A 25,632-nucleotide genomic window follows, 5' to 3' on the forward strand; every position below is an offset into this window, starting at 1 on the left:
CTTACTCGTGGCGAACTTGGCTGTTTTTGGTGCTTATACAATGGCACCAAAATTATTCAGTTATTTTCGTGACGTGGAATAAAAAATAAAATAAAATATCGAGCATAGAACAGTTACAAGCATTGTCTTTTTGAACTCCTCGATGTTGGTTATAGTCTAATGAACAACCTATTTTACTCGTGCTTTTTGTTTGTAAAAAAAAAAAAATGTATTGAAACATTATATGGTTTAAACTCTTCATAATCCAAAAAGCAGTCCTTTTTTTATTGTTATTTATTTTATTAATTCATACTTTTTGTTTTCTCGTTCAGACTGAGAAGAATTAATTTTATTTTTTTCGTCGCCATCAAGGGATTTAATTGGGCCTTTTACAAATACAAATGTGTATATGTATGTATCTGTTGGCTTTTCCGTGGTTCGCAGAATTGAGAGGGCTATTTCCAGACGTTAAAGTGAAATTTTAATTGAAATTTAGCTTTAAAAAAAAATATATATATATCGTAAACGGCACGGCGGTAGCAACCGACAAACGGTGCAACGTCGCAGTGGATATGACAAAATTAGAGCCGCCGGTACTCGGTGCTGCGGTACCCAAAGTGACTTTCAAGTACACAAAGCATAATTTGAAACGACACATTTAAAACAGCCAGAAAAAAAAACTTTTGTCTTTGTGTGACAGGCCTAAAAGCCCCGGCAAAATGTTCAAAACGTTGCTTGCGAGTAGCCCAGTGTGACCTTAATGATCTGTTTTCCTGGATTTCTCCTGATATAATTAAGTTGTTTTACGGCCCACATGACACATTTATTTCCTCAGTCTCCGCACTGTATCCAGTGCGAGGGAGGGAGGAGGGGGGATTCCTGTATTATATGCTGTGTTCTTCTGCTACTGCGGTGTTCGTTCTCTGCTGCAGGACATTCGACCAAACGCTGCGGCGGCAGGGAAGTCACGCGCCCCTCCACACACTAAAAAAAAAATGAAGGGTCGTGTAATATTAAGCTCTGATGCCGAGGAAAACCGGAAGCCAAACTATGTTATATTGTGCACATAGCCCAAAGCGCAAACGCATTTCTTCTTGCTTTAAATGATGTAGGCTGCATTGTGCTTACGTCACTACGCTGCTTTATCTTAGTTTGGTATGTGTTGTATGTAAGCCCGATGGTCACCGCGCAGCAGAGGGCGTGCACATCTTATAGGTGCAAAACACGTTGTCTTCTTTTCCCTGCAGTGCAACGTTGCGTTTGGAAGCCTAAAATCGTGTTCGAGAATCGCCAGAAAACCGCAACGAAATGCTCTCGTGTCCTCTAGAAGAGCAAGAGCGCGAGGAGCATGCGCAGCCCTCTTGTTTGTCTGTCCCTCTGTGTCCAGTTCACACTCATTCTCAAAGGCAAGGCCATGATTTAGTCTGCTATCAACATGTATCTTCCAATGCTTGTGTGTGTGTGTGTGTGTGTGTGTGTGTGTGTGTGTGTGTGTGTGTGTGTGTGTGTGTGTGAGAGAGAGAGAGAGAGAGGGAGAGAGAGAGAGAGAGAGAGAGAGAGAGAGAGACAGTTTCAAGATGAAGAAGAATTTGTTCATACCAAGAATAGCAATAATAATTAAAAAAAAATTGTATTTGCTTGAATTAAGGTGAAATAAATGTCGTTAATACATTATACGTGTGTGTTGTGATCATTCTCCATTCTCTATACTCGGCATTTGCTCAGTTTACTGATTAAAATTCAATAAATGATGTGCAACTTCTTCTTTTTTTTTTAAATTATTTAAGTTGATATGAAAAGTAATCTAAGAAAACCACTCAGGACAGGAAAATAGCGTGTTTGTTATCAGCCTCACGAAGACCAAACATTTCACGACAGAAACGAGTTACCAAGCTGGTGATATTGGGCTAATATCATTTTGCAGTAAGGTGAAGAGGTTTGTTTTTGTTTTTTTTGTTTTTTTAACAAGAATTTTTTTTTTCAAATATTTGAAATAAAATATATTGTGTGTATTAGTTTCACTCTACGTCGTTTTTCGAGCCACGTAGACAAATCGGCATCGTGTGGAGAGCACAAACTCCCATGCACACCCAAATTACTCAGTCACACACACACACACACACACACACACACACACACACACAAACACAAACACACACACACACACACACACACACACACACACACACACACACGGCTTTATGACACATTCACACCTATGCTTGCAGGCTGTCTCCATTTCAGCACACAAGCACAAAACGCCACGAACACGACATCACGCAATAATCTGCTCTGAGCTCCAAATAATGCTCACATTTCATACAGGGCACGAAGCACATTGTGATGTTACACAAAAATACACAAAGCATGTGATGATTTCACAGAGCACGGAGTTGAGAGGTGGGGGAGAAAAAAAATGGTGTTATGTAATTAACCTGAAATAAGAGGGACGGACTGGTTGGAATGTCACGCACCTATTTTGTTGCAGGTGGGACAGTTTGGCGTTTATTACAGGCCGTGCGGTGGGAGAGATCATTGGGGACTGACAGACGAAATAATTAGGGCAGTCTGAGTGAGAATGGAACAGTTCAGAACACAGGCCAGTTTGTGAGGTGGTGTTTTCTGCCAGCGCTGTTGGCTTTCATGAGGACTTTTCCATTTTCTCAGTGGAAAGGTCCAATTAAACAGATGTACAATAATTTAAGTAACTACAAAAATGTATTTGTAGCCAGAGGCATTTAAAAAAATAAATAAAATAAAACTCGTTTTTAATTTCCTATGATGTCACACGTGTGACATCATAGGAAATGTTAGTATAACGTGTTTAACGCAAAACATACACTATTTACTATTCTAATTAAAATAAATATCCGGAACAACAAAAACGCAAAACAAAAGCAAACACAACACAAAGGTTGCCATAATGTAAAATGCATATGTGTGTGTGTGTGTGTGTGTGTGTGTGTGTGTGTGTGTGTGATATATATAAACACATTTTATTTCCCGTATTATATTGTATAGGTTATCGCTGAATTAAGGTCATTCCGTCCCGCTCTTGCAATTACTTACATTCTCTTTCTGACCTATAAGAACCAACGACAAAGCAAATGTATAATTTGGAGTTAGGTTGGGTAGAGTCACAGGAACTATTTGGCCCTAACCCAAGGAAATTCCTCAGTGTGCGCTGTCACACACAAACGCAGATAGATGATCAGGACACTATTTTCAATTGGTCTTTACGCTTGCCGGAACGTCTGTCGGCATTTAATTGTCCTCCAATTAACTTCCAACCCTGTAGGGTGTAATTATATTGCAAACAGGTATGCTAAGGTTTCCCACAGCTGCGGGAGTGAAGCCCTGGGAGCGCGCTGCCTTATTGTTCTGATCAGTAGCCAGTGGGGCGACACAACTAATTTGTTCCTGCTTGCCACAAATATCCTTCTTTTTGGTGGGATAATGTTCTTGTTTTCTGCAGGCACCCTTGGTGCAGCAACTCAATTCGGAAAATTCAAAGCGCCAAAATTGCGAGAAAGAAAAAAAAAAAAAAAAAAAAGTCCTCAGTTATAAATAATGACAAGCATTTCGCATTGGCAACAGCGTTGACACGTTAGAACGCGCCCTTCATACACCTGCTGCCTTAATTAACTTAAAACCATGGACACATTTTCAATCGGGGTATTTGGTTAAACCAATATTTCAGTCCGGCGACATTCTGAGGGTTGTTTGGTTGCAGCACGTTGCAAAAGCTCGTTTTACAGCGTCGAACTGTTTTATTGCCCTATAGAACAGGATAGGTGCTGAGATGTGACCAGTATACTGTAGTATAAAACCATTCAATGGCCTATAACCCCCCTCTGATTAGTATCTGCGGAGAGAGAAAGAAAGAGGGGAGAAACAGAAAGAATTTTCCACGGATGTTAAAAAACACAACAGCAAAAATACCAAATTACAAATTTTTTTAGAAGCTTTTACTCTAATTATTTAAAATTGTCTCTTTCATTAAAACGTGACATTAACCATCAAAACAATTTCCATTAGTTAGAGTATAGCAACTTTCTGTCTGTATAAAATATTTCACATCTTTACAAGCTTTTTTATATATTTTAGTTGTTAATTTAAGTGCCAAGATGAAAAAAAAATCAGCCCATTGCGGTTTTATGTTATTTAGCAAGTATAGCCGTGATGCTTTATGTTGCTGCGCTATTTTAGTTAGCTTGATGGGCCTTCGGTAATAATCTTAGCGCTTTCATTACGACAGCGCGCTATGCCCGCACTGGAGGAGCAAATATGATTTGTTTATTGCAAGGACGGGCCCCATGGATGAAATAAAATTAAGCCCTATTGATCGTCCACGGTACCGGATCTGAGAACTGGGATTCTTAAGAGCGCTTTCTTCAATTGAGTTTTTTTTTTTTTTTTTTAATGTAATGGCACCGGGCTGCGTCATCTATCCCTCCTGGTCAACCGCGTCCACTTAAAACACACACACAGACGCACCGCCATTTTCCTCCGGCACAATCCGGGCTGATGCGTGACAGCAGCTGCGCTCCTCTGTCACGCATCACAGTTCTTCTCTATAATAAAAGTACTCTGATGTCACCAAGGCGCCCATCAGAAGAAGAGAGGGAGGCGTCTTTCTTTTTTTTGCAGGAGTCCGGCGAGGAAACCAAACTTGCAACAAGGGGCCGAGAGATTCCTGGGCCCCCGTGTGGCTGAAGGACAACATTTGCAGCAGTCTGTGTTGTGTTGGTGACGTTGTGTGTTGGGAGAAACCAAGGCTACAAATTACCCACCGTCACCGTCCCAGGGCCAAGGTTGGTGGGTGTGGCGTGAGACGAGCTGCCGCAGCCTTGATCTCCGCGGGTGTGCATCGCCGTTCCTTTGTCCCGGCGGCTCTGCTAGATATACGCAGAGTGACCCTGATCTCAATTCGGGGGAGGGGGATGGGGGGGGGGGGGGGGGGAAGAGAGAGACTTATGCAAAACAACCCGTGGGTCACATGGTATCGCCCTCCTGTCCCATTTGACATGAGCCCAGAGGCGCTTTTATAAGAAAAGAAAAAAGCTTGACAACAGACGAGAAAACTCGTGTCTGGCACTGCGAGATTCCCCTCAGATTGTTGCTGAGTAGACAACCAACTTCCACGACCGACGTCTGTCGTCCCACCCGTTACAAGTCACGCAACAAAATATTGGTTATTTCTTTGTTTTGTTTTTTTGTTTCTTTTTTTTTTTTTTATAGAATACAAACATGTTTTAAAACGCCTCATGCGTGAAAACGTACACATTTTACAGGGACAATAAAGTGTATTTACTGGGCGTGCTAAAGCTGGCAAAGTTACCTGCTGTAGTTTAATGCGAGGGGTCAAAGTTGGCCTCTGTACACATTCCATTTTCTGTTCCCACTCACTCTCATTGGTCCGTTCCGTCGCCGCAACACATTTCCGGGCTAAAGGGGCTCCTTGATTCCACTTTATTGCGGCGGGTTAAAGGTGAAGGCCTTGACATTATTGAAGTTCAAAGACTACATTTAATTATAAATTGTAGTTAATGCGCACGTGCAATTATCATGCGCACGGGCCGGATGAGCGCGCGCGCGCACAAGGAACGACATACAAATGTGTTCACATGTGAGGACAAAATGGAACACGACACTTGTGATCTCCTCTATCTGTGTCTCGTTACCATCCTGAACACGTGGTAAAAATAAGTCAACAATTATTGATACAAAACCGATGTGCTGAAATCGGTTTGGAGTCACACCAGATAAAGGCTTTTATTGCTGACTCTTGGCGACAGGAAGACGTATGAACGGCTAAAACTATATAAAAACTATGTATGTACATATATATATATATATATATATATATATATATATATATATATATATATATACATATATATATATATATATATATATATATATATATATGTACATATATATATATATATATATATATATACATACATAAAATTATATATATATATATACATATATATATATAACTTCAATATCTTTAAGTTGCACATACATTTCACAATTTCTTTTTCTTTTTTTTCTTTTTTTTTTTTGAGGGGCGCGCGGTCATCTTTATGGTTAGAACAATGGTTGAAATTACGCCTGTGTGCACAGGAGGGGGTTGGGGGCTGTCCGAGTTCAAATCCTTCGGCAAGTTGAACCCCCTTTTCTCGGACGTCCAGTCTTGCTTGTTTACTATTTACTGCGGAAGTGAAGGCCATCCCCCCCCGAACAGACGGTGCAATTAAGAGAAAAAAATAGCCATTCAGTGCCTGAGCCTTTATGGCAGTGTCTAGACTACAAGAGTGGCGATTCCATTTAGTGGGCACTAAAAGAGCTTATCAATCCCTTGTCTTGTTCTACTGCGCCACAAAGATACGTATAGGCTCAACCTACATCCCTGTTGAAAAAAAATAACTTCAACGTGGCCTTTAAAGTTTCATGCAACTGCAAAATAAGAGGAAGCAAATCCGACGCCCACTGAGTTTCCCAACTGCCATAGCAAACATGTGCATCACCACTCTGAGCTGGCCTTAAACACAAGTTTGGACTGAGCTAATGGTATGCACGCGAGGCGCACACTTTTAAGCTTATACACAAACTTTGAGCACTCGCGATTTCTTTTCCCCCGAAAGCGCCCAGGTTGCGGCAGTCAAGAGTGGGTCTGCGGAGTTACAAAAAAAATAAAAAATAGCACAAAAACCTTTCATTTTTTTTGTACCTATATGATTCTGTTTATTTCATATGTATTATATTAATGATACACAGGCCAGCAAATCTGTTCCTCCTCTCTGGAATCCAAAAAGCACCCAAAAGTTTAAAAGCGAAATAATTTAACGAGTAAGGGACGTTAAAGCTGTTAAGGTTTCGTATTTTAAAGTGTACTGAAAATAGCAGCAGGGATAGAGGAAAGAAAACAAAACAAAACAAAACAAAAAAAAATATTCAACATACGCCTATTTACAGTCACGAACGCACATTGCATAGGCTACTCTGTACAAGGTGGAGGTGGTTTGTGGCGGAAGGGGTTATACTTTCACAGATTGGACGTCACAGTTCTCAATGGTGAAAAAATAATGGCAGCCAGGCGGATTTTTCTTGAACCTGTTCAGACTCTGGTCGGGAAATAATTAGATCAAGGTAAGCTATGTACAAAGACCGGAGAGGGAAGGAGATGGGAGAAGAGCTAAACGTTGTCCGCGCAATAAGGATTCAAATTGTTTACATATGATATATATATATATATATATTTTTTTTTTACCACTATCTTTTTTTTTAATGTCTATATGAACAATTGAATAAACACTATGGACGAGTCGTGATAAATAGAGGGTCATAATCAAGAACAGCATAGTATAAATGTTTTTTTGTTTTTTTCTAACCACATAGGGCCTTTTAAGGGAGGAACCAGCTGGAAATTCACCGTCGCTCGGTGGGCAATACGAAAGAGCGTCGACGTTCGTCCCGTGCAGGCCTATTACTCCCACTGTCCACTTTAACATTGCACTGTTGCTGATCTGGGCTCCTTTACAAAACGGTGATGCCCCCCCCCCCCAGCATTACAACTGCAGGGCGAGATGAAGCGATGAGGCCTTAATGTCACTGCCCGAGACGCTGGTCGGCTCGCGCTCACAAGAGGGGGTTTCCGGAGAAGTACTGCAGGCGATCTCTGCTCAGCTTCTTCTCTTTCATTCTCCTGTTCTGGAACCAGATTTTGACCTGGCGGTCGGTGAGGTTCAGCATTCGCGAGAGCTGCAGCCGTTTCTCTTTGTTGATGTAAACGTTAAAGAAGAATTCCCTCTCCAGCTCGCGAATCTGAAACTTGGAGTACGGACACCGCTTCTTCCTGGTGCGGGGAGTGCCTGGACAACACAAAACACACACAGTTTACTCGGTCTGTTTAATCCCAAATAGACACGCAAATTAACGGCAACATTTTCACCATATGAAGCGCCGACTGACTCGCAATGGCTTTGCTCAATGACAACGTTTCAGTCAGCGGACGTGGCTGAGGCTACGGATAAACTAGCCATAAAGAGTGTTAAATATCCGAAACACTCGGAGGAAATCATATCCTCTTACAGCCTCTAAGTACGTGTTTATCTGTTATAAATATACAACAACAAAAGAATTTTAGCGCATTATGTGCGCCACATTCCCCCGGAGCTAAACCAACTATTTACACAATCTTCTGGCAGTGGGCTGAAATGCCCCCCCCCCTTCTATCACCCCCCACCCTCCTCCTCCTCACTTTGAATGACATATGAAATATGTATAGCGACTTATCAAACAGGTGACCGACCGGGTTTGAATTAGATTTTTCTGTCAGTCGCCTTTGTGTGGAATAGGGGCCAAGAGCAGGCTCTCCCTCTCACGCACACGCACGCACGCACACACACACACACACACACACACACACACACACACACACACACACACACACACACACACACACTGTAGCTGCAGTGTGTTGCGGCTAATACACCCAGAGTGAAAGCTACACCTAAACTGGAGGGCAGCAGGAAAACAAAACAGCAAACGCTTCCAAATCAGGCTGATTTTTAGGGTTCATGCAGGAGTAAAACAATAACACAAAAAAACACTGCAGTTGATCAAAGTGTGCATGCAAATATTTAGTTGACTGTCAGACTGCGAAAATATTAAATCTCTACGGACGGGAAGCTATACTACTACTTTCAGGGCTCTAAGTGAGAATACTGCATCATGACACATTTTTACATTTCTTACAGGCGAAGCTGGACACTCTCTTGCCCAGCAGCAATTCCCTTTTCAATTATCAATAATAATCATGATAGATAGATAGATAGATAGATAGATAGATAGATAGATAGATAGATAGGTAGATGGATAGATGGATGGATATTTAATTATAAGGTGTGTGTATATGCTGCATGCAAACCACTTGTCAAAGGGGAAAAAAATCAGCAGACGCCAAAAGCAATGATCTGCCCAATTGGTTTTTACCCTCGACAGCCCGACGAAGGAAAAGGGGAAAAAAATCCCTTAAAATGGCCAACGCAAGTTCACGATCAAAGTTAACATTTGTCACAATAGCTTTTCTCTTAAAAATTTTCACAGACTAGCACCAATCGAGGCGTCCGCGTTATAACGTCTCCCCCTTTTGTCAAAGTGCTTTCCCATCGTAAAAATTCTTCCCGTTGCAAGAAAGAGCTTTGTAGGGTTATAATAAAATCCTTTGAATGCTTATAAAACTTCACATAAAATCTGACCGACAAAACACCGGGCTAGTCCCCTTAACCTTCCCCCCATTTTACAGCTCCGGCGTTACCTACTCGAGTGGCTGCTCTTGCCGGCGGTGCCGTCCTTGGCTGTCGCGGAAGACGAACAAGAGCCCGAATTGGTGTGCTCCTCCTCGTCGTCGGCGTCCTTTTCCTGCTCCGGAGCGCCGGCGAGGGCGACCGACGCTTGCTGCTGTCGCTGCTGCTGCTGCTGCTGCTGTTGTTGTTGCTGCTGCTGCTGCTGCTGCTGCTGCGGAGAGTCGCTTTCCAGCTTCCCCCCCTCGCCCTTTTGTAAACAATTGTCCGACTGATTGTCCGCGCTGCTGCAGTACGCCGTCTCAAAGAAGCGGTCGAAACCTTGAGGGAGGACGTTGTTCTTGCCCACGCCGGAGTAAAAACCTGTGGACGGGTGATTGGATCCCGGATGGGTGTGATGGTGATGGTGGTGGCTGTACACGCTCTCGTTCTTCATGAGCATTTCTGTCATGGTGGATGGTGGAAGACAGTCCCTATGCACCAGGTCCTCTCCCGAGTAGCACGACGCGTAGTTGCTCCTGTGGTGCCATTTAGTCGCCGGGTCCAAGCCGTACGAAACTTCCCGCACCGGCTGCACTTGAGAGAGATTTGTGGAATAAGGGTAGCTGATTTGCCGGGACGTGGCCTGTGGAAGAAACGAGGAGACGGCAGAAAACTCGGGGACGTAGTAAGTGCAGCTGGGGAGGTAGATGTTGGACGCGCAGCCCGTTCTGTCCCCAAACTCGGATGTCCGGTCTTTGCGCGTCTGGGAGCAGAAGTTGCCCAAATTCACCGAGTTAAACATCTTCCTCTCTCCTTACTCCGTTCTATAAGATAGGTGTTTTGGATACGAGCTGCCGCAGACGGGAAAAAATTTGGGAAGGCGAGATGACGCGCAATCCGTCTAAGTCGCCCCGCGGACACGTGATCGAAAGTAGATATTGTCATATATCAATTTGGAAGAGTTGGATGTGTAGGAGTGGTTGGCTTCTAGGTAAGATCCCCGAGGTTTTGCGCGGATAATTTTCAAACATCCACAGGCTCGCCGGGACAACGCGGAACAGATTTGTGTTCACAAGCTTATGACAATTAAAGAGATATGCGCCGTGCGTGCTTATGTTAATGGGCTAGTGGGCTAACCGGCTACAGCTCCTTATACAGACACAGCTCAAAGTACAGAGTGAGGAGAAGGAGAAATACATTTGACATTGCCATGGCGTTTACATCTGAGGGTTTTAGTAACACTATTGTCACAATAATACGGTTGGAATCAGGATTTTTGTATCCACCACATGCTTTCACCTTTCTGTTGCAGAGCCGACAGCAAACTGCTCTTTCTTTAACGTGCAAATAACAACAAAATACACAACTGTCGAGTTTTTTTTTTTCTCTGTAGCAAGAGATGTGAAAATCTTCTGGATACATATTTCTATAATCTCCTAATGGCTCTGAATCTCGCCGAAGGAAGAGTTTTTTGTTTGTTTTTATTAAAAAAAAAAAAAAAAAATTACTTCGAGACTTACTAATCGCTGTACACTTTACAGAGACGTAAACGACGCGTTCGTGTAGAAATATTTGAGATTTTCCAAGACCGCCTGCACTGTGGAAATGAAAGGAGGTATCTCGTTGTGAGGAGTTGTATTATTTTTGTTAAGCTCTGTGGACACACGAGTCATTGCAATCTAATTAAGTAAGAGTAAAGCTGCAGAGCAGTTGTCGAATACTTCATTTTATTCCTTTTCTGTCCCCGAGCAGAATCAAAAACCCTGTCACGGTGGAGCAGCTGTGCCACTGAGGAGCTTGAAAGAGGTTTTTTTTTTTTTGTTTGTTTTTGTTGTTTCTTTTTAGTGAATTCGACTCAGGGTCTGCACATGCTGTACATGTTGCTAATCGCCCCTCCTCTCATTATCCACTTTGACTTTGGAATCAGGGCATCGTCTGTTGAGGACAACTGGACAATTCAAACCTGAAGTTCCTGGAATATACCTGCAAAGGGCTTTAGTAGCTAGACCTATAGGGACCTTCATTACCCCCAGGGAGGGAGGAAAGAAGGGTGCCTATAACGACATAAACACACACACAAAAATGACTACATTAAGAATAAGTCCACAATGGAGTAGTCACTAAGAGAGTGCCATGGAATACCACCGCAGTGTGAGAGACGCTAAAAAATGCTCACAGACATCTCTCCTCACGTTCGCAATAGTGGATCAAATTAAATGTTTTTGTTTTGCAGGTAATTTTGTGTCTCGCAGCTCCAGAGCAGTGCAACAATTAGTGCTGCTCAAAACGGCCACTCCGAGTCGCATTGACCAGGGGGTGTGAGTGTTCCTGATGAAAATTAAATACGCCCCAGCTCGACGTTCCAGGCTGATTAGTTTGTTTTCCACCGGAATGACTACACGACTGTTAGAAAAAGACATATCCTCCCAACTTTTTTTTTATTTTTTTTACTACATTGCAATAAACGTGGAGTTTGAAAGAAGAGATGCGCCCGCCTGTTCTTTCCTGCGTCATTGTAAAGTTTTAATTGTTCTGTTGAGGGCAATCTTCGATTCTTTATAGACTAACTGATACGATTACAAGGCGAAATTAATATGATGGGGCATTGTTTATGTTTATAGGCTAGTTCCTGAACGTTGCAAAAAGACTCTTGAATTATTATCCAATGTGGCAATAAGGAGATTACAATCACTTATGGGACACCTGTGTAGTTTAAAATTAATTGAAAACAAAGTTGATGCCTTTGGTCGATTTTGAGCTGCAAAAAAGAATGAAGGGGCGATACCAACGCACAGAATCTTGAAAAAAGTCCAAGGCTGGCACGTCTGTGTAAGAGTGGCATTGGCATTAGTCTGTTTACTAGCCCCACAGACAAAAGGTTGTCTTACATGATGCATCCTGCCTCCAAGTACAAAGAAAGCAGACAGCTGTCCAGACACAGCACTTGAATTTGACCACTAAAATTCGCTCTATGTCCACCATAAAAGCCAGAATTGCAGCAGTAACGCCAACACCCTTTGTTCTATAGAAAACCATTAACGCTCTGAATGTCAGGAATTTGGATTTTAGCAGTAAGATATTTCACAACTAAGAGACACCACACAAAGGCGACCTGGATCAATTTATTTGTACTCAAAAACAGTCAAATAACTTCCAAACACAGATTCATTTATGTACCAACAATTCGTTAAATAAAATAATTTGAAATGCAACTTCATATTGAACGCATTAAACGCTTTTTCAAAAAGCTTAACTGTGAACGTATTCTGGGGAAAATAGGAGAATATTTGTGGTCGCTGGTCTGCGGCCTATTTAAACCCACATGCCGAAACATGCTGCAACATTAGTGTTGTGCAGTTGCGCACAAAAATATAATTCCCACATCCACAAGACTTTACCAATACATTTTTTTTTTTAAATGTAACAACCAAGTCTAATTATATAGTATTAAAATACATTGCCTTAATCTAACGTTGAATTTGTCAAACTTTCGATTGGGTCATTATCGGTGCACGGATCACATGAAATAATTTAAATTTAATCTAATAGTGTGTCGAAGAATTATCCGAGAATAGACCCGTAAATATACAAGCTAAAATAAATTTCCCGGACAAAAAATAAAAGCTCCAAAATTGTCTTTGAGCAAACCGCAACAGAACAAGACACGCGAATCCAGTCAAAAACAATATTGTCAAATCGCTTGCTCATAATAATCAATTCGGTATTAGCGCCAGTATAAATAAGTAATGTGGTGGCATGAATAAAAGATGCAGCAGTAAAACGAAAGTTAGGGCTTCTTATCAACAAAAGGGGAGAATGTGAAGGCGTTTAAAAGACTATATAATGCTCAGTAGCTACTGGGGCGTCTAAATGAATGGGATCAGCCCTGCCGGCTGTGTTTAAGTTGTGGAATTTGTCACGTGTCAAAATATGGCCAGTCGATGTCCATCACTTGGCGATACCCGCTCGTGGAAGGTTTAAACTCCGGCTATTCTCGCCTTTGGTGCCTACAGGACATCAGTCAAAACGAATACGGTCCGCCATGTGTTTATTTCCAGGGGCCGGCACACAGCACCTGATATTCCACTAGCAGTAGGACCCAGCAAAGTTGGATTCGAATGCAGCAAATGAGCAGGCAAACTAGATGCAGAATTTACACGCAATGAGTCAGTGTGCCACTCCGCAGGCCCTCCGAATATCACATTTTAAGGGTATAACGCAGGGCGTCCAAATTAACATTCTGAATTTGGACGTTTTGGTTGTACGTGTGTCAATAACAAACAATAAATAAATCAACAAACAAATACCTGGTACGGAAGTCTGTGGGCTGCCAAAAAAAAAAAGACGCAGTGTCGCAAACACTGGTCATTCTTTGCTTAAACGTCACCGTTCAAGCACTAACTTTACGAGCACGCCTTTGGAATTTAAGTTATGTATTGCTAGCTAGCGCCCATAATTACAATGGCTAACCTAGGTGTCACCCACTCACAGCTCAGAGGAACAAGAAGGAGTCTCGGTTCAAAAATGGCGCGTGGATGAATGCGTTTTGGCTCCGCACGATAAATCCTTGCGCCACACAATACAACAACACTCAGGACACGCACAACAGACACAGCGCACCGGGACACAGTAGAGCTTCTGCAGTATAAGGGCTAAATGTGGGAAGCTTGTGTAATCATGTTACTGTCCCCTCATGGCCTAGATAAGTTTAATTGGATGTGAGCCGGCCAGTTAAACTTGGCTGTGTGTGTAAGTGTGTGTGTGTGTGTGTGTGTGTGTGTGTGTGTGTGTGTGTGTGTGTGTGTGTGTGTGTGTGTGTGTGTGTTTCTTCTTCTTCTTCTTCTTCTTCTTCTTCTTCTTCTTCTCCTTCCTCCTCCTCCTCCTCCTCCTCTTCCTCTCCTATAGGCATGCTCCCCCCTCGGTTCGGCTTTTCAGGTCTCGCTGAATGCACCTAGCGTGAAGCCTTTTTTGCAGCGACACAATAGCTTCCAAGGAAGGTGTGTTGCTGTTACTTTTAAAGCAATCTCCAGAGTGCATTTCTCTTTCAACCACCGGAGCTGTAAAGCGCTGACAACAACGTGTTAACCTTTTTATTAGAAGTATTAAACGATTTCATATCTCAAGAAATCGCCCAATAGTCTTTGACTCAAGTTCTTGTCCCACAGTGCAGGCACGTCCCAAAACAGATCCCCCTGTGTGTGTGTGTGTGTGTGTGTGTGTGTGTGTGTGTGTGTGTGTGTGTGTGTGACGTGTGTGTGAGACCTTGGAGCCGGAGAAACGACAAACGTGTGGTGCGTCTGTGTTTGATTAAATTCCAAAGAACCAAAACACGCTTGTGGCACACATTTTTTTTATTTATTTTTTTTGCTAAAGGGTGTGATAAGCTTCCCGGGGAATACCATTAACCAACGTCAAAACAAAGACGAGTGTATGTGCGTAAAGTACTTGGGGGTATGGCCTGTTACATGCCGGAACATTTAAAAAGATATTTTTAGGCGCGGTCTGAATAAAACCCATAAATTGTACAATTAATCTTCCAAAAATATCCAAATCTCCCTTAAAATCAGCGATGCAGTGATTCGAAAACCACTGACAGCTGATTAACTGTCATCACATAAAGGTTTTTTTTTATTTTATTATTTCCCGCCGGTAACTAGGCAAATGTGCACAATGCGTAGAATACGCATCAGCAGCGAAGTAATTTCCAAGCATTGGCATTGACTCACAGATTGAATTGGTGAATTTATTAAATAGTTTTTCATTTGATTACGTTGTAATTCAATTTAATTTTTGTTGTGTTTCTATTTTTACATTTTTATTTCTCGTGTTATTTCTCCGAAGAAATAACGGCATGGGTCCTATTAACCTGAAAACGCAGAACCCTCAAAATACAAATTGCCTCATATTTTATGCAACAAATTCATTCATCAACAGTATGTAAACACCATCAACCGCATCTTGTATTGCTGACTGTAACACGACGCGCACTATTGCCCACTGCGGTCAAAATGCATTATTTTAGTTCGGACTGGCCTTGCACAGACGCGGCTAACTGACCAAAATAGAAACGAGCTGCGCTTTAGGCTACAGAGTCAGATATCCCTGAAATGCCTGTTCAAGCATTTAAGGCTGTCTGCTTGCTTTTCCGTCCGAGCTGCAGACTTTCCTATAGTTCACATTCAGAAACTGTATAGGACAGAGAGATGGCAAAAAAAAATATTTCATGATCACAGAGAGAGCAACGAATGATCCAGGCTGAAGACTGAGGCTTTGACAATAATGGAAAACGAAATAGAAGATTTAAAATGCGAGTCTTTCAACGGAGACGCTGTATGCAGATGACGCCTGTTGTGTGCGTCTGCATACTTGACCTTCAGAGAGCGTGTTGCAAGGCCGCCTTTAACACAAATCGGGGGAGAAAGTCTACGATGCAAAAAAATAAATAAATAAATAAATACTAATTGTTTGTGGGCAAAGCAATCACGAGTAGTAATGCGACTAGTTGTGTCTGTGTGGTTTTGTTTTGTTGTTTTTAATTAATATTTTGCTGTCGTAAAATATTATGTGATTAGCTGGCGGTGCCACTTTGTGCACGACCAAATATTCCCGATTTAAAAAGAAACGCGCAAATTGTCACGAAAAGCTGAGATTTCATCGACAACGCTACTTCGAAAACAATCGCATTTGTGGCGTGCAAAGGAAATTGTAAGATGCATCTTGTTCGTTTGCGTCAGAAGCAGCTGCTCCCTGGGAGGACTCTGCCTCTCCAACGAATCGCTCACACTGCGGATTAAGGCTTGTCGAAGGTGCCACGCTGCAGAAAAAAAACCAACAACAACAAATTGATAAAGAGACGCGCCACAGTGAGGCTGCGCTCGCCAGAAATTCATTTCAAATCATGTCGAAATCAATATTTTGCAAAGCCGAGAAAACATTGGATTTTTGTTTTATGTTAAGCCCCGCAGCCTTTCTCTCTGCGCCCATCACGTTAACACTCGGCATCAACACGCACACACACACACACACACACACACACACACACACACACACACACACACACACACACACCAACGCGCGTCCCAACAGCCTCCTCGGCGCGCACGCACACTTCGGTGGGAATAACATTGCCGACCGTCTTCGTGCCATAAACGGCAGAAGGGTGGTGGTGTCTGTGGTTGGGGGGCTGGGGGGGGGGGGGGGGGGTTCGGGGTGGGGGACGTAGACCAAATGCCACACAAGTTCTCTGCGAAGGCCACAGAGCTGCTGGCTGACCTTTAGGACGCAGAGACAGAGAGCCATAAACAGACCTTAGCCAGTCTCAAAGTCAAACGTGTCCCAGAAGGAGTGAAAGACCTATTGTGCACGGCTGCAAAAGCAACAAACCCCGCAAACACACTCCCCCCCACCCCTCGCCCCCCCCAAAAAAAATCCTCTACAATTAAGACAACTCCCTCGTACGTGTTGTGGTTGAAACGCACAGGTTGAAAAAGGCAAATACCTGCAAACTTCGACAAGCCGTTAGTCATCGTTACTTGCCTCTGGGAGGTGGAAAATGCAGGTAAAGGCCTTACTGGTGCAGGAGGGTGTGTGTGTGTGTGTGTGTGTGTGTGTGTGTGTGTGTGTGTGTGTGTGTGTGTGTGTGTGTGCTGGTCCCTTGTGAAAAAACATCTCTGACAAAACATTGTTCGAGCAGCAGAATTTAGGGTGGGGAGGGGGGGGGGGAAGGGGTTTCAGAACGCGGTTTGAAGTTCAAGTTAAAAAAAAAAAAAGAAAGAAAGAAAGAAAGAAAGAAAAAAAAAAGAAAAGACGCAATCGAATTTTCGTCTGGCACGTCCTCGGTGACCGGGGGGTGTTTTACAAAGCCGAATTATCCCGCTGCCATAAACAAAAAATGATGGCTGAAACACAAAACAGTGTGAACCATGTGAGCCATTAGAACGTCGGGTTGTTTTCATGCCTGTTTAGTCTTTATGTCTTTTTTAACATTCGGCTTTGTTGATAATTGCAACTGTACATTGTCGCTGCTGTGCGTCAAAGTCTCGCCTCAACGCTAAACAACGGGGATGTGTAGGTTAACATACATGTTGCTGTACCCTCTACTTTGCTTTACAAAATGAATTAGCCTGCCTTGCTGTGAAAAACCACTTTATATTGTAGACAGATTCTCTGTCAGATTCTCTTATTCTTCTTAATTAAAACTCAAAACATTGCATGTGACTGAATACATACTGGGACATATGCTGGTGCTCAAAATTTCTCAGCGCCAATGGAGGCGGCGTTATCACGACTCAACAAAAGCATTTTAGCCCAAGTCTAAAAGTAAGCAATGCTGCAGTATGGCCTTTATTGTTATAATATAATTATTATTATTGTAAGCAAGATCGTTGCAGATGTATATTTGAGAACATCACGGGCATTTAATCACCACTGCCCCTGTTTGACGAAGTAAAAGATAAAACACAACCTACATTAACACATACATTCGCGATTCTGTGTGTGTGTGTGTGTGTGTGTGTGTGTGTGTGTGTGTGTGTGTGTGTGTGTGTGTGTGTGTGTGTGTGTGTGTGTTGATTCAAGGGTTTTCTGCCAGTCCGTTATCATGAGATGGAAAATCTTCATGATGATTCTATGATAAAGAAGATATACAAATGTAGGCATCTTTGCATACAAAGGCGCATGCCAAAAAAGTTACGTACCAATTTTTCTACGGTATTCATATGAACGTGCGTTTAAAAAGTGTAGGTCGTGTGCAAATTAAAAAAAAAAAACTAGTGTCAGTTAAATTAAAAAAAAAATCATCTAAGCGTATTTAATCCGATGCGTAAAGTTGTTTTTTATTGACACAGTGGCGGGTCATTTTCTATTCACACTTGTAAACGTATTCCACAGGTCTGGTTGTGAGGCGAGTTCACGTCAGTTAAGTCGAATTTCCCCCGATCAAACTGTGACAGTTGTGTATTATAATAATTATAACTGTCATTGTTTTGGCCTCGGCACACTGTATTTGCACACTGACGCATTGTGAAGCATCGCCTACTAGCGCGCTCCAATAGTCACGTTAATTATAGGTATTTGCCACAGCTGCACAAACATGTATCTTCTTTTCAAAACCTAAAAAGGCAAACTGCGCAATATGTTGATGCATTGGTAAAATATCTGAACACAACCCAGTGAGGAAGATAAGAGAATCTGACAGAGTAGTTGGTAGTAGTTTGGCTCTCATCGGACCAAAGACGTGAGAGAAAAAAAGGAGTCGCATTTACTTCTGGATCTTAAGTGATAAACTGATCAGCGATGAGCTAACGTCATCCATCATGTGTGTTTGGGTCACGGACGGACTACTGGGGAAGGCCGTTGGTCTTACAGGAGCGTCTTTCACAGTCCACTGACGGGGGGGGGGGGGGGCACAAACATGTGATCTCGACACACGGACAGCACGACATTGCCAGCGGACACGCTTCAGGACAATATGTTTGACAAAGATGCATTAATGTTGTGTAAATTCGCACATGTTCACACAACTGACTGCAGTGGTCAGTGGGGTGCTTTACACTTTTCCGCCGGTAGGGAGAGCTTTATTGAGTTTTCTCCCCCATACTATTCCACCAGGGTCTGTGCGAGGATGCACAGATCTGAAAAACACTCCCCCCCCGCCCCACACAACCCGGTTGTATCGCGACACAAACTACTGCTTTTCCATAATTATCAGTCAATAAAGTTCCTAATTCAAAGCAGAATAGGCTGTAAGACCCGGGGGAAAGTCTTGAAAAGAGGCTTCACAATGTGGAGCACCGGGGTGTAACCCTATTACTGCTTTACAGAGCCGCTGCGTGTTTAGCCTCGCTGTTATGAGCTTGTAGCAAACTGGTGACACTGATTAGGTCGAGCTTCAAGAGTAAACCACAAGGAATATGTGAACATGGCTCGCAATATCGAGCTATGGCGTAGAACGCCAACTTTGTGTAAGCTTTGTTTCACAAGAGCCCCTAAAATAAATGCTAATGCTGTGGTTTAAATGCGGCGACATGTTGCGCAAAAGAAGGCCGCACTGAATCTGGGGACCAACCTGTGAGGTCCTCTATCGATTATAGTTCACAGCTTGTACAATAATGTGCCAACAAAGCACCCTCTAAAATGCTTCCAAATGTGCCATTAGGGTTCAGATCTTGGTTTCACTGCAGCAGGCCCTGCGCACTGCATTCGGAAACGTGAGTTACAGGTCACGTCAAATAAAATAATCCCATCATGCAATCAGCACGAGCACGCCAATAAACGTTTCAATATTCTGTTTATTGAAGACCTTTCGCATATACATTCATATCATTATTACTTTAACAAGACAACGTAGCAATCCTTACAAGCAAAAACGAAAAACAAAAAAAAAACCAAAATATATGGGAATGCAATGAGGGACGAAATCAAAGGACTACTACACAGAAACAGGATTTGCTTAAATGTCGCGCGTGTGGTGGAAAGTGAATGAAAGAAAAATATAGCCCTGAATATTATGTCATTCTTTTCGGTCTTGGCAGTATAATAAGCCAACATTTCCAACCCTTCCAACCACCGACGGGCATCGTGGAATGCGCTATTGTACAAGACGGTTAACAACAGAAAGCACTATTACATAGCAAGAAGAAATCCTCCAATGGGACGCAAATAGCAACGCCTGCAGTTTCACATTTTTTTAATCATTATTATTATTATCATCATTATTATTAACATTATTATTATTATTATTTTTTACAAAGTTATACACGAATACAAGTTGTGGGGAAAAGGGAGGACAACACTGAGCACATTGCATGGAGCGAGTACATTAATAGGTGGACCTGATGGGCCCTCCGTCCTTCCGCTCTCAAAATAACAATAATAATAATATTATTATTATTAATAATGATAATAATAATAATAATAATAATAATAGTACAAAATATAATGAAAAAGCACATTCATCGGAGGCGTTTGGGGGTCAAAACTACGGTGATTTCAGCTTTTGATTTTTTTAAAAAAATAAAAAGATACAAAAAGTCACCAACAAAGAACAGAAAAGTGGCCCGCAGAACATATCACATCAATAACATGCTGCAAATACATTTCACTGCAATAGCTTAATACATGACGGATGACGCGCTTTGGTCTCCTTCCAAATTAAGGCGACTCACACGTAAATAATACTGTTATACATTTCTAAATATTCTCTTCCACTAGGAGAGCCGCTGTTATCTCCCAGAACTAAAAAAAAAACAGTTTACGCCCCTGTCCTGTTGCGACTGTTAGTGTCACCAGCAGGCCTGGGGGGGAAAAAAACACTTTGGAGTTCTCTGCTCCATAACACAGCGAATGTTTCTATTTTTTAAAACCGTCAAAATCCCGAGAGCAGCTGCATCCTGCTTCCAAACGGTGATCCCGAGTTAAGAAAAGCAAACATGCAGGGCTGGCAAATCACTGCTCAGACAAGTTGAAATGATACAAATGTTAGAGAAAGAAGCACCTGAAGAATTTGTGTAGGCCACGAGTCAAAGTCATGGCGATTAGTATTCACTATATAGCTTCTTTTTTTTTTTTTGCCCGTGCGCTCTGAGAAGGAGATCGACGTGATTACGCTGCAGCTTCACTCCTCTGTCTCCGCCCGAGGACTTCCAGACGTCCTGCCCGTGACCATGAACATGAGAACTGAAGAAAGGCTATATGACTATATTCTAATGTGCGTTGAGCACGCGGGACTTGTTTTCTCTCTCTCAATCTAACCGACAACCACCTCTCTTGATGAACTGTGCGGGATCTTCTCTGTGTTCCCGATTCAATGCAGTTTTCCTGCTTGTTTATTGGATTTCGGATGTCGCCCTGCTTCCCCCCTTGTGTACTCCTTACCGGGAGGGAAACGAAACAGAAGGCAACTTTTCACGTATGTGTCATCCCAAAGCACAACTATTGATATTTTTCACAGAAAAACACACACTCTCACAGCTTTTTTTGTGCGACTACAATGTCTCGAAATACACACACATATATATAACGGAGCTTTAAAAGCCAGACAGTGGCATTTACGTTTTGGCTCATGTAGCCCGCACCTTTGAGGAATAACAGAAAATGTTATAATATTTACCTGAAATGTAAAAAAAAAAAAAAAAAAAAAAAATGTAATAGGTGAATAGATGCATGCATTGAAAGTAAAAAATAAAACCCAAAGGGAGCTTAGAAGGTTTTGGCTCTTTTTTTTTTTTTTTATGTTTTGCTTTTGTTTTGAACTTCATATCAATTCACCTTCCGCCAAATCTCTAAAAGTAGGCCAGGGCTTGCTCCCTCAGCATGAGTCTCTTCTTCTTCATCCTGCGGTTCTGGAACCAGATCTTGACCTGTTGGTCGCTGAGGTTCAGACGGTCGGACAGTTCCCTCCGTCGCTGCCTCGTGATGAACTCGTTCATCATGAACTCGCCCTCCAGCTCGGCCAGTTGCAGCTTGGAGTAGGGCTTGCGCTTCTTCCTGGTCCGGGTGTGCATTGGGTACCACGGGGCCGCTGGAGGAGAGGGGAGAGGAGGAGGATGAGGAAGAGGAGGAGGAAGAGGAGGCGGCGTGCAGGGGAATTAGTCACCACGGCTGCAAAAAAAAAATCACGGTCACCTCCAAGGTTATGAGGAGCCAGGGACACCAGTGGTTCCTGCCCTTACTGGTACTAATGGATTCGAGACGCAACGTGGTTTGACTTTGGAGAAAACACCGGAATAAATACGGGGAAATAGGTAGAAGGGGGCGACCGTTCGATTCATGCCTCCTGTTCTGGTATATGGGGATGCAGTCACACACACACACACACACACACACACACATACACACACACACACACACACACACACACACACACACACACACACACACACACACACACACACACACACACACGCCCGCGCAGGGGGATCTGTTTTGGGACGTGCCTGCACTGTGGCTACACGACCCAGCTCAATTCAGGAGGCCCACTAATCTCCTAATCTAACTGATCGTGGATGTTTCCTATTTTTAAGCCCCCCTGCGGAGACCCGCCGCCATACAGCGGTCTGTGTCGCTGAGTTTTATTGTTGCAGTTAAAGTAGCATTAACGTGATAATTAAGACGTGCTTGCAGAATAGCCCTACTCGCTCAACAAGATTCGGAGCGTATTAAAGCGACAGTTGAGCACACTGGGACGGATATTAATTCTGTTTATGAGTCACTTAAAGGGGAGGAAAGGGGGACAAAATCCGCTGTTTCAGTGCACTTGAGCAAAGCATCTTTAAATCACCGTCTAATTTGTTTGTAGGCAATGACGACGACATATTTGCACACACACACACACACAGAAAAAAAAAATCAAACACTGGTTAAATGGCATTGAAAAAGAAGAAGCTACAACTGCGCGTTAACATGGCTGCCCGCCTACGTGGCTGTGGATGGCGATACTATCTGTAAATGTACACAACCACATGGGCGCGTAAGGCATTTTAGGGCAACCCCTAGCGGCGTTCGCTCACCATACAAGTAACCTGCACATCAATGCAACGCACGCTGCGAGAGAGAGAGAAAAAAACCTGCATCCATGATGCAAATAAATAAACGCACGAGCTCTAAGCGAGTGAACGATGAGTTGCACGAACGTATACGAAAGGTGCAGAAGAAAAAAAAAGGGGGGGGAAATAGCCGGCGACATTCTTCCATTCTTTGACGCTGTGCAACGTGATGGATGGAGCGCTCACTCACCTCCGCCTGCAGCCATGGTGCCGGAGTGGCTCGCCGGTGACACCATGGTCTGCGTGTCGCTGGACGAAGCCTTGCCGCCCTCGTTGAGCAGCGATGAGCTGGAGTCCGACTCCAGCGACTGACAGGACGGCGGGTCTTGCGTCAGCTGCTCGCTTCCGTATTCATATTTGGAGAAGGCGACCGCGTTGCCAATGGCACCGTGCATGCCGTGCTCGGATGTCAGTGATGATGATGTGTCCCTCGCCCTGTCCTCCCGTTTGAGGCTGCCGCCACCTGAGCAGTTCTCCCGGTTCGCGCCGCCGTTGCTGTAGTAGCACTTGCCCTCGTCTGCCCGGGTGATTTCACACGACCGGTTGAAAGAGGGGTTAATGGACACGGGGCTGCTGAAGTAGGACTGAGAGTATCCATTGCACGGCTCCGAAGGGTTCCACGGGAGGGAGCAAACATTGTCCCTTCTCGGGTAGGAGAGAGACGGAAGCCCCGCCAGTTGTCCCCCCGAAGCTCGGAAATTCGGGAAGTAAAACGTGTCTCCGGTGTGGATGTTTACCAAAGGTCCCACAAACCCTGGATTAAGGAGATTATGCTCGCCCATTTCCGCGGGCCCGACCAACAGCTTCTAGTTTATTGCAATCTGACATTTAACATAGTTAAACCTGGAGGGGCGCCTGATTGGCCATCCCGGGACCACGTGGCCCGGGCCAGCTCCTGCTTCACAACGTTACCACCCACTCGGTTTCCTCGTAGACAAAACAAAACATTAACTTCTGTATTACAGGGGTTTATATGCTTTTTAAAAATACTATAAACCGTTTTTATTAAATTGTTGGATCTTGTTTTCTTTCACGGGAGCCTCGCCGAGTCCAGTGGCTGCTTCTCCTTTTACACCGGAGGAACTGTCCATCGCCTCGTTTAATAGTTTTATTAGCTGGCCAAAAATTCTTTTGAAATCCAATTTCTTATGATAACTGTTGCACCTTGGGTGTACACGAGGCCTTGTTTTCTTGCGAATTACGGCTGAATTCAGTGTCACATAAAAGCCGTGATGTCCCAACTTTACAAGCTTGTTTTAAGGAAAAGACTGATGCTCATTGCAGCACTCCGCTCATATTTACAGTAACAGGGTCAGCAGGTTGAAGCCAGTGGCTCAGTAAAAAAAAAGGGACGATATTGTACAAGGTTACTTTAGGAGGGTATATTTCACATATCCTCGAGTACACCTCACGCGAACAACTTTAACAGATATCTCCAATAAACTCTGGTGGGATTGTTACTTCCGCTCACAATTCTTTTATACGAATTTAACAAGATATCTGGACATTTAGCCGATCCACACCACCGACCTTCCCAACGCGTTATGCAGTTGTTTGATTTGTTGACGCAACTCTGAGGACGCAAAGTCGTGATGAGCCGAGTCACGCTTGGGCCCCAAACAAGAAAGGCGCTTTTCTTGCCACCAACAAAACACTTTTCATTCCGACGAGATCACTCCCGAAATTTTATCAGGGAAATGTGATCGCACATAATTGAGTCATTTTGTAAAATTTATTTTATCTTATTTTTGTTCGGCGCCTGCAATCGTCGATTTGCCAAATAGTCAACCTCGGGCATTTCATTCTCACGGAACTATTTTCCAACTTTTCCCCCCCCAAACACTCTCAAGAGTAAACACACTGCTCATTAATGAAGAAGACACTCTGAGGACACTCTGTAATTATGTGTGTGGTACATCACTACAGCCAGCCGAACTCGGTTTTTAAATTATATTATTATATATTCCACTTCCCGCTCAACAGTTTCCAGTACCAGTACAAATAGATATGCAGTTGTGAAAAAATGATTAAAAGTGTATAAATCTGCATTTGCTACGGAAAAGTCAGATGCATGAAAACTAATGAATTAGAAAGGGGTGTGGAACCTTAAAAAACAACTCACATAAGCAGCCGTCAATCTAGTTTACGACGCAGACTTTAAGTGGGTTTGAACTTGATTTTGAACTCAAATACTCGATTTATAACATAACCGGGAGTAAAAAAAAAATAAAAAAAATAAAAAAGAAAAAGATCAAATGCAACAGCAATACAAGTGTCAAACAAGATTTTCAATAGTTTCATCTAACAATTATCCGTCATAAAATAAAATAAAAAATCATTTAAAAAATAATTTCACTGACGACATTAACGGCAAAACACGACCTACGCTATACATCGATTGAAGAGAGACCAAATAATCATTAAAAAAAACAAAAAAAAACAAAAAAAAAAAACAAAAACAACAACAATAATAATATGCTTTTTTATGTGATTTTATAAGGAACAAAAGGTCCGGGGTTACAGCAGCTGCTGATGCGCTGCATCACGCTGCTGGTGTGCAACAATTTTGCCAATGAGGTGTTATGTGAGAACATTAGCATTTGGTTAAACACTAGTTTGGGATCCGTTTGCAAGTCAGCCGATATTTGATAGCAGCGCGCCGTCACCGAACCCAAAGGCAGCAGGCCCTTGCTCCAGCCTTAAATAGAAAGAAAAAATAGCTAATGTGCAAACCGGAGAGGTCACTGGGAATACATTGCGGTTTCATCTCGTCTCTGGCGCTCATTGGCTCTCACTGTAGCTGCACATTCCAC

General features: G+C 43.0%; 2 protein-coding genes across 3 annotated transcripts; both read right to left on the reverse strand.

Moving 5' to 3' along the window:
* Positions 1–6,695: 6,695 nt before the first annotated feature.
* hoxc11a (homeobox C11a) lies at positions 6,696–12,059 on the reverse strand. Its single transcript, XM_076042269.1, has 2 exons — positions 9,312–12,059; positions 6,696–7,859 (listed from the first exon to the last, which is right to left on the reverse strand). Exons 1-2 carry the CDS (start codon positions 10,075–10,077, stop codon positions 7,627–7,629), a joined length of 999 nt encoding a protein of 332 aa, XP_075898384.1. The 5' UTR covers positions 10,078–12,059; the 3' UTR covers positions 6,696–7,626.
* Positions 12,060–19,546: 7,487 nt separating this feature from the next.
* On the reverse strand, positions 19,547–24,518 carry hoxc12a (homeobox C12a). Of its 2 annotated transcripts, XM_076042203.1 has the most exons (3): positions 23,010–24,518; positions 21,543–21,795; positions 19,547–21,144 (listed from the first exon to the last, which is right to left on the reverse strand). In XM_076042203.1, the coding sequence occupies exons 1-2, from the start codon at positions 23,599–23,601 to the stop codon at positions 21,557–21,559; spliced, it is 831 nt and encodes a 276-aa protein (XP_075898318.1). In that variant the 5' UTR covers positions 23,602–24,518; the 3' UTR covers positions 19,547–21,144; positions 21,543–21,556. The 2 variants fall into 2 exon arrangements, with proteins under 2 accessions (XP_075898318.1, XP_075898316.1); XM_076042201.1 differs by having other exon boundaries at positions 19,547–21,795.
* Positions 24,519–25,632: the final 1,114 nt, after the last annotated feature.

This window comes from Nelusetta ayraudi, unplaced genomic scaffold (assembly GCF_046127955.1).
Source record: "Nelusetta ayraudi isolate G7.1 ecotype Tasmania unplaced genomic scaffold, CSIRO-AGI_Nayr_v1 ptg000070l, whole genome shotgun sequence".
In the NCBI taxonomy this organism is placed as follows: Eukaryota; Metazoa; Chordata; class Actinopteri; order Tetraodontiformes; family Monacanthidae; genus Nelusetta; species Nelusetta ayraudi.

Excerpts from the sequence above, each read along its gene's own strand:
- hoxc11a (XM_076042269.1), bottom strand. The coding sequence starts at position 10,077 with ATGTTTAACTCGGTGAATTTGGGCAACTTCTGCTCCCAGACGCGCAAA. Across the intron at positions 7,860-9,311 it reads CGGCAAGAGCAGCCACTCGA|GCACTCCCCGCACCAGGAAG; the intron begins GTAGGTAACGCC and ends TGTGTTGTCCAG.
- hoxc12a (XM_076042203.1), bottom strand. The coding sequence starts at position 23,601 with ATGGGCGAGCATAATCTCCTTAATCCAGGGTTTGTGGGACCTTTGGTA. Across the intron at positions 21,796-23,009 it reads CACCATGGCTGCAGGCGGAG|CGGCCCCGTGGTACCCAATG; the intron begins GTGAGTGAGCGC and ends CCTCTCCTCCAG.